At 45.5% G+C, this 13306-nt stretch overlaps 1 protein-coding gene across 1 annotated transcript in view; it reads left to right on the top strand.

Moving 5' to 3' along the window:
• The window catches only part of LOC139555884 (opsin-5-like), a 40460-nt gene that overhangs the window by 18279 nt on the left and 8875 nt on the right, over positions 1–13306 (top strand). The window contains exons 2-3 of the mRNA XM_071369248.1: positions 3379–3672; positions 11706–12031. Of these exons, the coding sequence (XP_071225349.1) occupies positions 3379–3672; positions 11706–12031 (620 nt within the window). The remainder of the gene's footprint in view (positions 1–3378; positions 3673–11705; positions 12032–13306) is intronic.

Here is a 13306-nt window from a genome sequence, read left to right as displayed (position 1 = left end):
GGAGTTTGAATCCTTCACAAAAGCATGGGAGTTCACACACAAGTCACCAGAAGCCCACATTACCCTCAAAGTAATGGCATTGCTGAAAAATCTGTACAGATTGCTAAATCACTCATGGACAAAGCAAAAGCAGACGAGAGACCCCTTACCTCTCTCTCTTTGAATACCGCTCCAGTTGACAACTTCAAATCACCAGCCCAGCTGTTGATGAGCCGCAGACTCCCCCCGTCCCCGTCCCCGGTGAAAGTTGCACCCCTGCCATAATCCATTGGATGATTTGACAAATTTCACTTATTTTTTTAGCTAGTCTGCATAATTATTATTTATTTTTTTATAAATATCAAAATTGCGTGATATGATTGCATTTTAGAACCCTACTCCAACCGTTGCCCCAAGATGAGTGGTTTTGACCACTAACATTTTAGATACATTTGTTTTGCATGGCCCGGTGCCCCGGGGGTGCAGGGTTGGCTAATTTTCGACCATTCCATTGATCCTAAAGTGAAATCTGTACCCACCCGGGGCACCAAGTCATGCATAACAAACTCGCCCATCGCTTCAATAGTTAAACTATCCATATTACCGGAGCTTATATTCTCTCTATTTCTATAGCGTATTCACGGCTGCAATTTAGACAATGCACTGATGTATAGCTAGTTAGATTGGTGAAATGAGAGAACAGAGAGAACAACATAGAATATTGGCATCGGTGTCAATGGGAGATCAACCCTGTTAAGTAGACCGGAACTGACCATTTCTTTCAATGGTAAACGGCCTGAGTGAACTATCTTAATTTATCCACAATCTTTGATGTAGCCAAATATGATCTATAGTGCTGAGCTCAGTCGGGACTCGCGAACTTTGCAGGTGTTTCTGATTAACAAACAATGCCATGATGGTGGGTGGTACCATTCAAATAAAACCTAGCCCTGAAACTAAACTTTGGCAAAAAAATTATTTACACCAAATTTTTACTAACGACATGCAACTGACTTTGAGTAAAGCCAGAGTGTCTACGTATGCGGATGACTCGACACTATACACGTCAGCTACTACAGCGACTGAAATGACTGCAACACTTAACAAAGAACTGCAGTTAGTTTCAGAGTGGGTGGCAAGGAATAAGTTAGCCCTAAATATTTCTAAAACTAAAAGCATTGTATTTGGAACAAAACACTCACTAAACCCTAAACTTCACTAAATCTTGTAATAAATAATGTGGAAAATGAGCAAGTTGAAATGACCAAACTGCTTGGAGTAACCCTAGATTGTAAACTGTCATGGTCAAAACATATTGATGTAGTAGTAGCTAAGATGGGGAGAAGTATGTCTGTAATAAAGCGATGCTCTGCCTTCTTAACAACACTATCAACAAGGCAGGTCCTACAGGCCCTAGTTTTGTCGCACCTTGACTACTGTTCAGTCGTGTGGTCAGGTGCCACAAAAAAAGGACTTGCAATTGGCTCAGAACAGAGCAGCACAGCTGGCCCTTGTATGCATGTGTCTGTGCCAATGTTTGTGTTGCTTCACAGTCCCCGCTGTTCCATAAAGTGTTTTTTAGTCTGTTTTTTATATCAAATTTTACTGCTTGCGTCAGTTACCTGATTTGAAATAGAGTTTCATGTAGTAATGGCTCTATTCAGTACTGTGTGCCTCCAATAGTCTGTTCTGGACTTGGGGACTGTGAAGAGACCTCTTGTGACATGTCTTGTGGGGTATGCATGGGTGTGTGCTGTGTGCCAGTAGTTTAAACAGACAGCTCGGTGCATTCAACATGTCAATACCTCTCATAAATTAAAGTAGTGATGAAGTCAATCTCTCCTCCACTTTCAGCCAGGAGAAATTGACATTCATATTATTAATATTAGCTCTGTGTGTACATCACACATGCATACACACACACACGATAACATATGCATGGATTTAGTACTGTAGATATGTGGTAGTGGTGGAGTAGGGGCCTGAGGGCTCACAGTGTGTTGTGAAATCTGCGAGTGTATTGTAATGTATTGGGGATCCATAATAAATACAAATACATTATAGGAAAAGACACGTCATGGCACAAATTTGCACAAAGCGGCTATTCGGTTTTGTCACTTCAAGCACAAATATATAAAACGTTGACTAAAAATATGTTTTATTGACTTACATCGTTATGCGACATCATGGTTAAGCTCTGGGCATCTCCTTTCAGATCGAAAAAGTGGATTTCTACTGGTGTGGGAGTTTAAGTGCGATATAATGCAGTCCATTATAAAAATTACCCAGACCAAGTACCACTTAGCACTCTGCTAGTTCTAAAAGTGTGCAACCTACGGGAGAACACGGTTTCCCCTCCCCCAGCTCAAGCGCGCTAACGACAACCCCATCAGGGTTCAACTCCTTGAGGGAGCTCATAACACTCTTATGAAGGCTATTCTTCTGAAAATCCAGGACGTGTCTTTTCATTTCCATGTCAAAATGCCTGAGGAGCACAGTGGTCAATAGTAAACGTGGCGTTTTCACAGCCTTCTGACCTGCAATATGCACTATGGCCTGGTAACATTCCATGTAAGACAGTGACAATGCAAACCAAGTGGGAACCCCGATGAGGAATGTTAAGGCTCGACCCCCTTGCTTGGTTCCCCTTAATAATATATATTTTTTAAAGATAGTGTCTGCCTGCGTGCAGGTCCAGGCCTGGGGAACCATTTCTATGGGCTAAAGATCATAGGCTGCTTTTACACAGGCAGCCCAATTCTGATCTTTTGCCCCAAATATTTGTCAAAAGACCAATTGGTGGGAAAAAAATATCAGAATTGGGCTGCCTGCGTAAACACAGCCAAAGGCAGGCAAATGTTGTGTGCATGCAACCAATACACATTCTCTATCATAATGACCTAGCGAGAGAGGGAGGATGGTTTTAATAGCTGGCACTGCTCTGAATTACTCGACTGCCCAGCATGGAGAGAAAGGGAACTGCGGGTTTTCAGTGAACGTATCTAAATCACAAGGCTCATTTGAATTTCCAGGAGAAAAGAATTCAAGACAAAAGAGTGATCAAATAAAGATCTGACATCTGTACCATGACAAATACTGCAAATAAGGTTTAATGACAATAGCAGCATCACACGGGTGAGTGGATCTGGGACGCCACTATCTGGCCATGTTAGAGAGAACAGAACAGCAGGACTATATGGCACTTTCTATTCTAATTCTGTCCTCTCTTCCATGGACATTTAGTGGCCCCTCTTCCCCTTCTCTCTCTCTTTCTTCCAGCTTGATTGGTTAATCGATTGCTAGATTAGTTTTACTAATTCTTGCTCTCTCTTCCAGCTTTCTTGCTTGATTCCTTGATTGACTGACTGACTTATTGCTCTCTTTCTCTCTCCCATCCAGCGGTGCTGTCAGTGCTGGGTAATGCTGCAGTCCTGCTGACCTCAGCACTGCGGCCGACTCACCTCAAGGCCCCGGAGCTCCTGACAGTCAACCTGGCTGTGACGGACATCGGCATGGCTCTCAGCATGTACCCCCTGTCCATTGCCTCGCTCTTCAACCACGCCTGGATCGGAGGGGATTCCTCCTGCCTCTACTATGGCCTGATGGGGATGATCTTCAGTACGGCCAGCATCATGACCCTGGCTGTCATGGGTCTGGTACGATACCTGGTGACAGGAAACCCACCCAAAACAGGTATGAGTCCGTCAGTTGAGCACAGTTTTCCTTTTTTATGCAAGCTGGGTTGAAAAAGTGCGGTAGGGTGGCTGGTTGATAGTGGAGGTTGTTTGGTAAACTCCAATATGTTTGTGTGATATAACAAACCTTGCCTGAGATCTGACGAGTTGTGTTAGCCCCCACAAATAATAACGTTTCATTGCAGTTAATTAGAAGAAGACGAAAACCCACCCAAGACACATTTTTGATTTATCAAATTTGGCTAGGAGGTTCACTCCACACCTCTGATTTCCATGTAGGTCTAAACCAAACATTACTGAACCCCGAAGGCACTTCTCTCCATGAGGAGAGAGCCTCGGCTCTAAGGCCCTAATTTAGGATCCGCAGGCTTTCTTTTAGCTTTTTTTCTATATATTTTATAAAAGCCTCCGCTCTTCTGTGAAGGCGATGTTGGAACATTGCTGCGGGGACTTGCTTTCATTCAACCACAAGAGCATTAGTGAGGTTGGGCACTGACGTTGGGCAATTAGGCCTGGCTCACAGTCGGCGTTCCAGTTCATCCCAAAGCTGTTCGATGGGTTTGAGGTCAGGGCTCTGTGAAGGTCAGTCAAGTTCTTCCACACTGATCTCGACAAACCATTTCTGTATGACCCTCGCTTTGTGCACAGGGGCACATTGTCATGCTGAAACAGGAAACGGCCTTCCCCAAACGGTGCCACAAATTTGGAAGCACAGAATCGTTTAGAATGTCATTGTATGCTGTAGTGTTAAGACTTCCCTTCACTGGAACGAAGGGTCCTAGCCCGAACCATGAAAAACAGCCCCAGACCACTATTTCTACTCTACCAAACTTTACAGTTGGCACTATGCATTGGTGCATGTAGCGTTCTCCTGCCATCCGTCAAACCCAGATTCGTACTTCGGACTGCCAGATGGTGAAGCGTGATTCATCACTTCGGAGAACACGTTTCCACTGCTCCAGAGTCCAATGGCGGTGAGCTTTACACCACACCAGTTGAAGCTTGGCATTGCGCATGGTGATCTTAGGCTTGTGTGCGGCTGCTCGGCCATGGAAACCCATTTCATGAAGCTCCCGATGAACAGTACTTGTGCTGACGTTGCTTTCAGAGGCAGTTTGGAATTTGGAAGTGAGTGTTGCAACCAAGGACAGACAATTTTTACGAGCTACTCGCTTCAGCACTCTGAACTTGTGTGGCCTACCTCTTCGCGGCTGAGCCGTTGTTGCTCCTAGATGTTTCCACCTCACAATAACAGCACTTAAAGTTGACCAGGGCAGCTCTAGCAGGACATAAATTTGACGAACTGATTTGGAGAACAGCAAAAACAAGCAAAAATTACCCCAGCCATTTTCACCTTGGCTGCTGTAGGTTAATTCACATCGGTCGATCTACAAACACATAGCCTATTAGCCATACGTAATGTTATACCCCTGAAAGGGGGGAAATATGAGGAATGATTCACAGTGACACGTAGCATCAGCGACTGTTCAGTCAGTTGTAATGATGAATTGCATAAAATCGTCGTCTCTTTAATTAGATATCTATTTTCTCAAACGACATAGCATTCACATTTGTATTCCTAGGCATTACTAATCAAGCTCCGCACAAACAAACATCAATGGAGCACACATATTATTGTATTATCCCATTCACATGAATTATTAGAATATTACTTAGGATTCTGTATTAATATCAGTGATGAAGTGTTAAAAAAAAGGTGGGTAATGGGTAATCTATTAAATTCAAATGGAAAATCGAGGTAAAAAGAATAACAAAAAAAGCCTTTTGTCCGAGATGGGGTAGATCGTTTCATGTCTCAGGCCTTCGGCCTGTGTCGCGAGAGGGCAGAGTTAGAACATTTGAGAGAGTGATGAATTATTATTATTTTCAAATTAGAAAAAATGACAGAGGTCCGGACCTTGGTGTCCTCATATGTAGTTGCAGCCCTGCTGCCGTTGATCGGACCTATGGTAATAAACTACTTTACCAAACCAACCAGGTCCAGCAACAAGCTAGCCTACGATACATCATCTTGCTTTCAGCTGTCCATTTTGATTTATGTATAGAGAGAAAAGCATATATATACTGTACAGTGGCAAACCATGTCTATTGGACCTTCATTGGGAAAATAAAATCTTACAATACATCGTACCAAACTCAAAACGCAAGAAAAATAACAGAAACATAGCATCGCTTAATGAGCCCAGCTGAATCTAACAGGCCTGAGGCTGAGCCACACTTCATGCTACCACTCACACAGAGACAGCACCCACATGGATAATGCTACCCACAACAACAACCACCCTGCTTACACAACCTAACACCATCATTATCAAAAGTGACAACAGTGACACATCAAAGGATGTGAGTGTAACAGGCGTGTGATGCTGAAAGGACAGTGTCCGTAATACCAGCACACTCCATGTAGGAGAGAACGCTTTTTGTAAAACACAGAGGGCTGATAGAAAGACAGCAGTCACTCACAGCATGATGTTAAAGAATAAGCAGCACATTCACTCTGACATAATTAGCAGGTAGGTTCCAATCATAAGAATACAAAAACACAACCATTCGGCTAAGCATTTCTCAGTCGAAATTTATAGCTATTACTTCCCGTTGCAAACATATTTTTCAAGTTCAGCACACAAAATAATCTGCGATCTAAAATCTTAAATGCGACAATGTTTCACACACATAACACATTATTTTCAGAGATAGCTAGTTAACAACAGATAGCTAGTTAACAACAGATAGCTAGTTAACAACAGATAGCTAGTTAACAACAGATAGCTAGTTAACAACAGATAGCTAGTTAACAACAGATAGCTAGTTAACAACAGATAGCTAGTTAACAACAGATAGCTAGTTAACAACAGATAGCTAGTTAACAACAGATAGCTAGTTAACAACAGATAGCTAGTTAACAACAGATAGCTAGTTAACAACAGATAGCTAGTTAACAACAGATAGCTAGTTAACAACAGATAGCTAGTTAACAACAGATCATTTACTAGATGATGATCACTTGTTAAATTTGAAACGTAATTTCGTTATGAAAGTTAATCGTGAACAGGGCGAAGCTAACACATTAGCATCAACCGCCTCTTCAACAACACCTGCTGCAGCCACTGCACACTAGCTTACAACAAAAGCTAGCTAGACCATGGGAAAACTACTGCTCACTATTGCACAGTGACCTGTCAGCCTTTGAGAAGGGGAAAGTTTACATGCGCTTTTGTTCAAATGTGATTGGTTGATTCCACTGTTACTCAAAAATTCTGACCTTTCAGGGGGCAGGTGCTCGAAATTAAAAAAGGTCACCCACCTGCATTTATTTTATTGATTGTGATTTATCTTCAACGCTCTTAAATAATATACAATGAATAGTCTTCTAACTCATGATATGGGTTGGCTGGCTATTATATGGCTGGCTAGCTATTAGCTTATATTTTAGTATATGTTGGCTAGCTAGAGTCTAGACTACCTGTGTTGCTGCTGCTCTGACCCAAGTACAACTCCCGACTGAAGAAGGGATAGAGTTGTGTCGGAAGGGTCGAAGATGCAGCTGCTCCTCTCTTTGCCTTTCTGCCTCTCTCTGCTCCACGTAGGCTATTAGCCAACCAGACCGAATATTGACGATGATGTAAATCAAGTGTCAGTCAAGTTTTATCAAGTGTTAAACAAATGTCATGCTGCAAGGGGGTGACTTGTGGGCAGTGTGTTCAGAACAACAACAACAAAAAACTGTGTACAAAAAATATATAATTATACCATCACCCAAAAGGACACTTGGCGAGTGGGAGGGCAAATGGGCAAGTGCTCGGACACAGGTAAACCCCTACCTGTGCACGTGCCTGATATACAGTGTAATGTTACTTATACATCAGCTACTGTAGTATACGCCTGACTGGACAATCGCCAGGAAGTGTTTGACAGTCCCAGTTCTGGACATCTGTCTGTCTGTGTCCTGCATACTGAAGAGGAAGGCTATTCATTACATTTACATTTAAGTCATTTAGCAGACGCTCTTATCCAGAGCGACTTACAAATTGGTGCATTCACCTTATGATATCCAGTGGAACAACCACTTTACAATAGTGCATCTAACTCTTTTAAGGGGGGGGGGGGTTAGAAGGATTACTTTATCCTATCCTAGGTATTCCTTAAAGAGGTGGGGTTTCAGGTGTCTCCGGAAGGTGGTGATTGACTCCGCTGACCTGGCGTCGTGAGGGAGTTTGTTCCACCATTGGGGTGCCAGAGCAGCGAACAGTTTTGACTGGGCTGAGCGGGAACTGTACTTCCTCAGAGGTAGGGAGGCGAGCAGGCCAGAGGTGGATGAACGCAGTGCCCTTGTTTGGGTGTAGGGCCTGATCAGAGCCTGAAGGTACGGAGGTGCCGTTCCCCTCACAGCTCCGTAGGCAAGCACCATGGTCTTGTAGCGGATGCGAGCTTCAACTGGAAGCCAGTGGAGAGAGCGGAGGAGCGGGGTGACGTGAGAGAACTTGGGAAAGTTGAACACCAGACGGGCTGCGGCGTTCTGGATGAGTTGTAGGGGTTTAATGGCACAGGCTGGGAGCCCAGCCAACAGCGAGTTGCAGTAATCCAGACGGGAGATGACAAGTGCCTGGATTAGGACCTGCGCCGCTTCCTGCGTGAGGCAGGGTCGTACTCTGCGAATGTTGTAGAGCATGAACCTACAGGAACGGGTCACCGCCTTGATGTTAGTTGAGAACGACAGGGTGTTGTCCAGGATCACGCCAAGGTTCTTAGCACTCTGGGAGGAGGACACAATGGAGTTGTCAACCGTGATGGCGAGATCATGGAACGGGCAGTCCTTCCCCGGGAGGAAGAGCAGCTCCGTCTTGCCGAGGTTCAGCTTGAGGTGGTGATCCGTCATCCACACTGATATGTCTGCCAGACATGCAGAGATGCGATTCACCACCTGGTTATCAGAGGGGGGAAAGGAGAAGATTAATTGTGTGTCGTCTGCATAGCAATGATAGGAGAGACCATGTGAGGATATGACAGAGCCAAGTGACTTGGTGTATAGCGAGAATAGGAGAGGGCCTAGAACAGAGCCCTGGGGGACACCAGTGGTGAGAGCACGTGGTGCGGAGACAGATTCTCGCCACGCCACCTGGTAGGAGCGACCTGTCAGGTAGGACGCAATCCAAGCGTGGGCCGCGCCGGAGATGCCCAGCTCGGAGAGGGTGGAGAGGAGGATCTGATGGTTCACAGTATCAAAGGCAGCCGATAGGTCTAGAAGGATGAGAGCAGAGGAGAGAGAGTTAGCTTTAGCAGTGCGGAGCGCCTCCGTGACACAGAGAAGAGCAGTCTCAGTTGAATGACTAGTCTTGAAACCTGACTGATTTGGATCAAGAAGGTCATTCTGAGAGAGATAGCAGGAGAGCTGGCCAAGGACGGCACGTTCAAGAGTTTTGGAGAGAAAAGAAAGAAGGGATACTGGTCTGTAGTTGTTGACATCGGAGGGATCGAGTGTAGGTTTTTTCAGAAGGGGTGCAACTCTCGCTCTCTTGAAGACGGAAGGGACGTAGCCAGCGGTCAAGGATGAGTTGATGAGCGAGGTGAGGTAAGGGAGAAGGTCTCCGGAAATGGTCTGGAGAAGAGAGGAGGGGATAGGGTCAAGCGGGCAGGTTGTTGGGCGGCCGGCCGTCACAAGACGCGAGATTTCATCTGGAGAGAGAGGGGAGAAAGAGGTCAAAGCACAGGGTAGGGCAGTGTGAGCAGAACCAGCGGTGTCGTTTGACTTAGCAAACGAGGATCGGATGTCGTCGACCTTCTTTTCAAAATGGTTGACGAAGTCATCAGCAGAGAGGGAGGAGGGGGGAGGAGGGGGAGGAGGATTCAGGAGGGAGGAGAAGGTGGCAAAGAGCTTCCTAGGGTTAGAGGCAGATGCTTGGAATTTAGAGTGGTAGAAATTGGCTTTAGCAGCAGAGACAGAAGAGGAGAATGTAGAGAGGAGGGAGTGAAAGGATGCCAGGTCCGCAGGGAGGCGAGTTTTCCTCCATTTCCGCTCGGCTGCCCGGAGCCCTGTTCTGTGAGCTCGCAATGAGTCGTCGAGCCACGGAGCAGGAGGGGAGGACCGAGCCGGCCTGGAGGATAGGGGACATAGAGAGTCAAAGGATGCAGAAAGGGAGGAGAGGAGGGTTGAGGAGGCAGAATCAGGAGATAGGTTGGAGAAGGTTTGAGCAGAGGGAAGAGATGATAGGATAGAAGAGGAGAGAGTAGCGGGGGAGAGAGAGCGAAGGTTGGGACGGCGCGATACCATCCGAGTAGGGGCAGTGTGGGAAGTGTTGGATGAGAGCGAGAGGGAAAAGGATACAAGGTAGTGGTCGGAGACTTGGAGGGGAGTTGCAATGAGATTAGTGGAAGAACAGCATCTAGTAAAGATGAGGTCAAGCGTATTGCCTGCCTTGTGAGTAGGGGGGGAAGGTGAGAGGGTGAGGTCAAAAGAGGAGAGGAGTGGAAAGAAGGAGGCAGAGAGGAATGAGTCAAAGGTAGACGTGGGGAGGTTAAAGTCACCCAGAACTGTGAGAGGTGAGCCATCCTCAGGAAAGGAACTTATCAGGGCGTCAAGCTCATTGATGAACTCTCCAAGGGAACCTGGAGGGCGATAAATGATAAGGATGTTAAGCTTGAAAGGGCTGGTAACTGTGACAGCATGGAATTCAAAGGAGGCGATAGACAGATGGGTCAGGGGAGAAAGAGAGAATGTCCACTTGGGAGAGATGAGGATCCCAGTGCCACCACCCCGCTGACCAGAAGCTCTATTCAGCTGAAACGTTTGTTCATAATGTATACAGTAGGAATTTGCGTGACAAGAATGTATGCATGATAATCCCCTGGATAAACTAAATGAAAAAAGACACGGAAATAAGTAATTCTAAGCTTACTTCTTAAGGTTCTGGGTGCACTATTATTGGTTTTATATCTCATAATCTAAACTACCAGCAGGAGGTAGAGACGTTTATAGAATTTGAATTTGAAGCAATTCTAATTATATGGTGAAACCCATGGTGTTGAACAGTTTGATGAGAGCACAGGAGAAGGTCGTCTGCTGAATAGCAAATCGATGTTCAGTGGGAAGATACATCCGACCCGGCTGATCTTTACCAGGACACCGTAGGGCACACACATATATACACATGCAGGCACACACACACATGCGTACGCACATACAATGGCATATAATATTATTCAACTAGATGTAATACTCTGTGACCCACAATCAGGTTACTCTGCCAACCACATTTTTTTTTATCAGCTAGATCAGCCACCATAATATCCATTGGTTTATGAATTCTATTCACCATCATATCTATCTCCATATCTATATAATGTGCTCATTACAGTCGGTTCCAAACTGTTGACTCAGAAATATACATATTCTAATTCTGTGGTAGTCCCTGCAAGGGTTGGTTCCAAACGCAGACATAAGAATCTGTTCTTAACTGACTTGCCTAGTTAAATAAAGGTTCAATAAAAAAAAAAATTTAATTTAAAATTTAATGGTGGGTTGGATGGCAGCCGAGGTAGTCACTGACAGCTAATCAATACCAATTCATCATCGGTGCTTCTGATGAATGTGAATAAGTAAATCAGGATGTTTAGTGCAGTGTAAGTGTGGGTTCTTATGGATTATTACTCTAATGAAGTGAGGGAAGGGCAAGAGGTTCCAAGCGGGCTGCGAACACCCAGGACGTCTGGCCCAAAGAAGCTCTAACCGCAATGTTTATAAGAATATCCCCATTGGGAGAGATTGTAAGGAGCCTATCAAATACGGTCCTTACAGTGCTCTAGCTGTCCTTACTGTACACTCCTCTTTAACTCTCGTACAGGTAATAAATTCCAGCATCATAGCATAATGATGATCAGTGTGATCTGACTAGAGTTAAACTTTGGTTTAGGGTTAGGATTAGGGTTAGGGTAAGGTTTATGCTAAGGGTTAGGGTCCTCCTCTACCCCTCTTCCTACCCTTCTCTACCTCTCCCCCCTCTACCTCTTCACCAGGCAACAAGTTCCAGCGTCGGACCATCACCATGGTGATCAGTGTGATCTGGCTGTACTCTGGGCTGTGGGCTGTGTTCCCTCTACTGGGATGGGGTGGCTACGGACCGGAGCCCTTCGGGGTGGCCTGCTCCGTGGACTGGGCCAGCTACCAAGACTCCCTGAACCGTTCCACCTTCATCATATCTCTGTCTATCCTCTGCACCTTCATCCCCTGCCTCGTCATCCTCTTCTCCTATTTTGGCATAGCCTGGAAACTCCACAAGGCCTACCAGGCCATCCAAAGCAGCGACTTCAACTACGGACACATCGAGAGGAAGGTCACTCTGGTGAGTATGAACGTTTATCTGTTGACTGTTTATTAACCGTTTAATTCAATCTTTTTTTTCTTCAAAGCTGGAATCCGCAAAAAGTAAAACAGTGCCACTGTTCTCCCCAGCACCTTTGTTATTGTTTGTTGGTGAAACGGAGGAGAGCAGCGTTCGGCAGCTTTATCCTGCGTGGTGTTTTACCGCTCGTGCAATGATATCCAAGGGAGAAAACGGTGTTCGTTGTTCAAAGTAACTTCTTTGTTGTTGTAATATCCCAAAATGGCCGTTTAAATACGGATTCCAGCTTTCATTAGATTAGTGAGTTTATTAATGGGTTGTTGGGATGAAGTCAATGAATCAATCATGTAAGTTGTTCAATTAATGAGAAGTGTTATTAAATTCAGCCATAAAAAAAAACATGTTTATTTACTACGTATGAACCGTTGATAATCCAAATCGCAGGGCTTTCGTAACGATGTGCGCTGGAAGTCGGGAAGCAAGTTCAGGGAGGGAATCATTTAATAAATGAATGAAACATAATACAAAACACCAACAACGCACAGACGTAAAACGGACACAATGCCGCCTGGGGAAGGAACCAAAGGGAGTGACATATATAGCGCAGGTAATCAAGGAGGTGATGGAGTCCAGGTGAGTGGCATTATGCGCAGATGTGCGTAACGATGGTGACAGGCGTGTGCCATAACGAGCAGCCTGGTGACCTAGAGGCCGGAGAGGGAGCACACGTGATCCAATCGCAGGATGCTGAACGAACTGATGATTCCGGGGTTCAGGAGCGGACAGGTCGCCAGAAACCTGATGAACCGGCTGAGGCGTGAAAGCCTGATGACCCGGCTGAGACCTCCCTGGTTGCCTCAGTCAAGGCACGGGAACCTGTTCACCCAACTGAGGCAAGGGAACCCGTCGAACCCGCCGAGGCAACCCGACATCACCTCCAACACTCTAAAAAATAAACACTCCCTGATGCTTCCCTTTGGTGAGGCGTCATTCTGTAACGTGTTGCGTTGGGAGTCGGGAAGCAAGTTCAGGGAGTGAATAATTTAATAAATCAGCGAAACATAATACGAAACACGAACACCGCACAGACATGAAACAGAAACAATGACGCCTGGGGAAGGAACCAAAGGGAGTGACATGTATAGAGCAGTTAATCAAGGAGGTGATGGAGCCCAGGTGAGTGTCATTATGTGCAGATGCGCGTAACGATGGTGACAGGTGTGCGCCATAACGAGCAGCCTGGTGACCTAGAGGCCGGAGAGGGAGCACACCTGA

This window comes from Salvelinus alpinus, chromosome 27 (genome assembly GCF_045679555.1).
Source record: "Salvelinus alpinus chromosome 27, SLU_Salpinus.1, whole genome shotgun sequence".
In the NCBI taxonomy this organism is placed as follows: Eukaryota; Metazoa; Chordata; class Actinopteri; order Salmoniformes; family Salmonidae; genus Salvelinus; species Salvelinus alpinus.
This window is presented reverse-complemented; position numbering and strand designations above follow the sequence as displayed.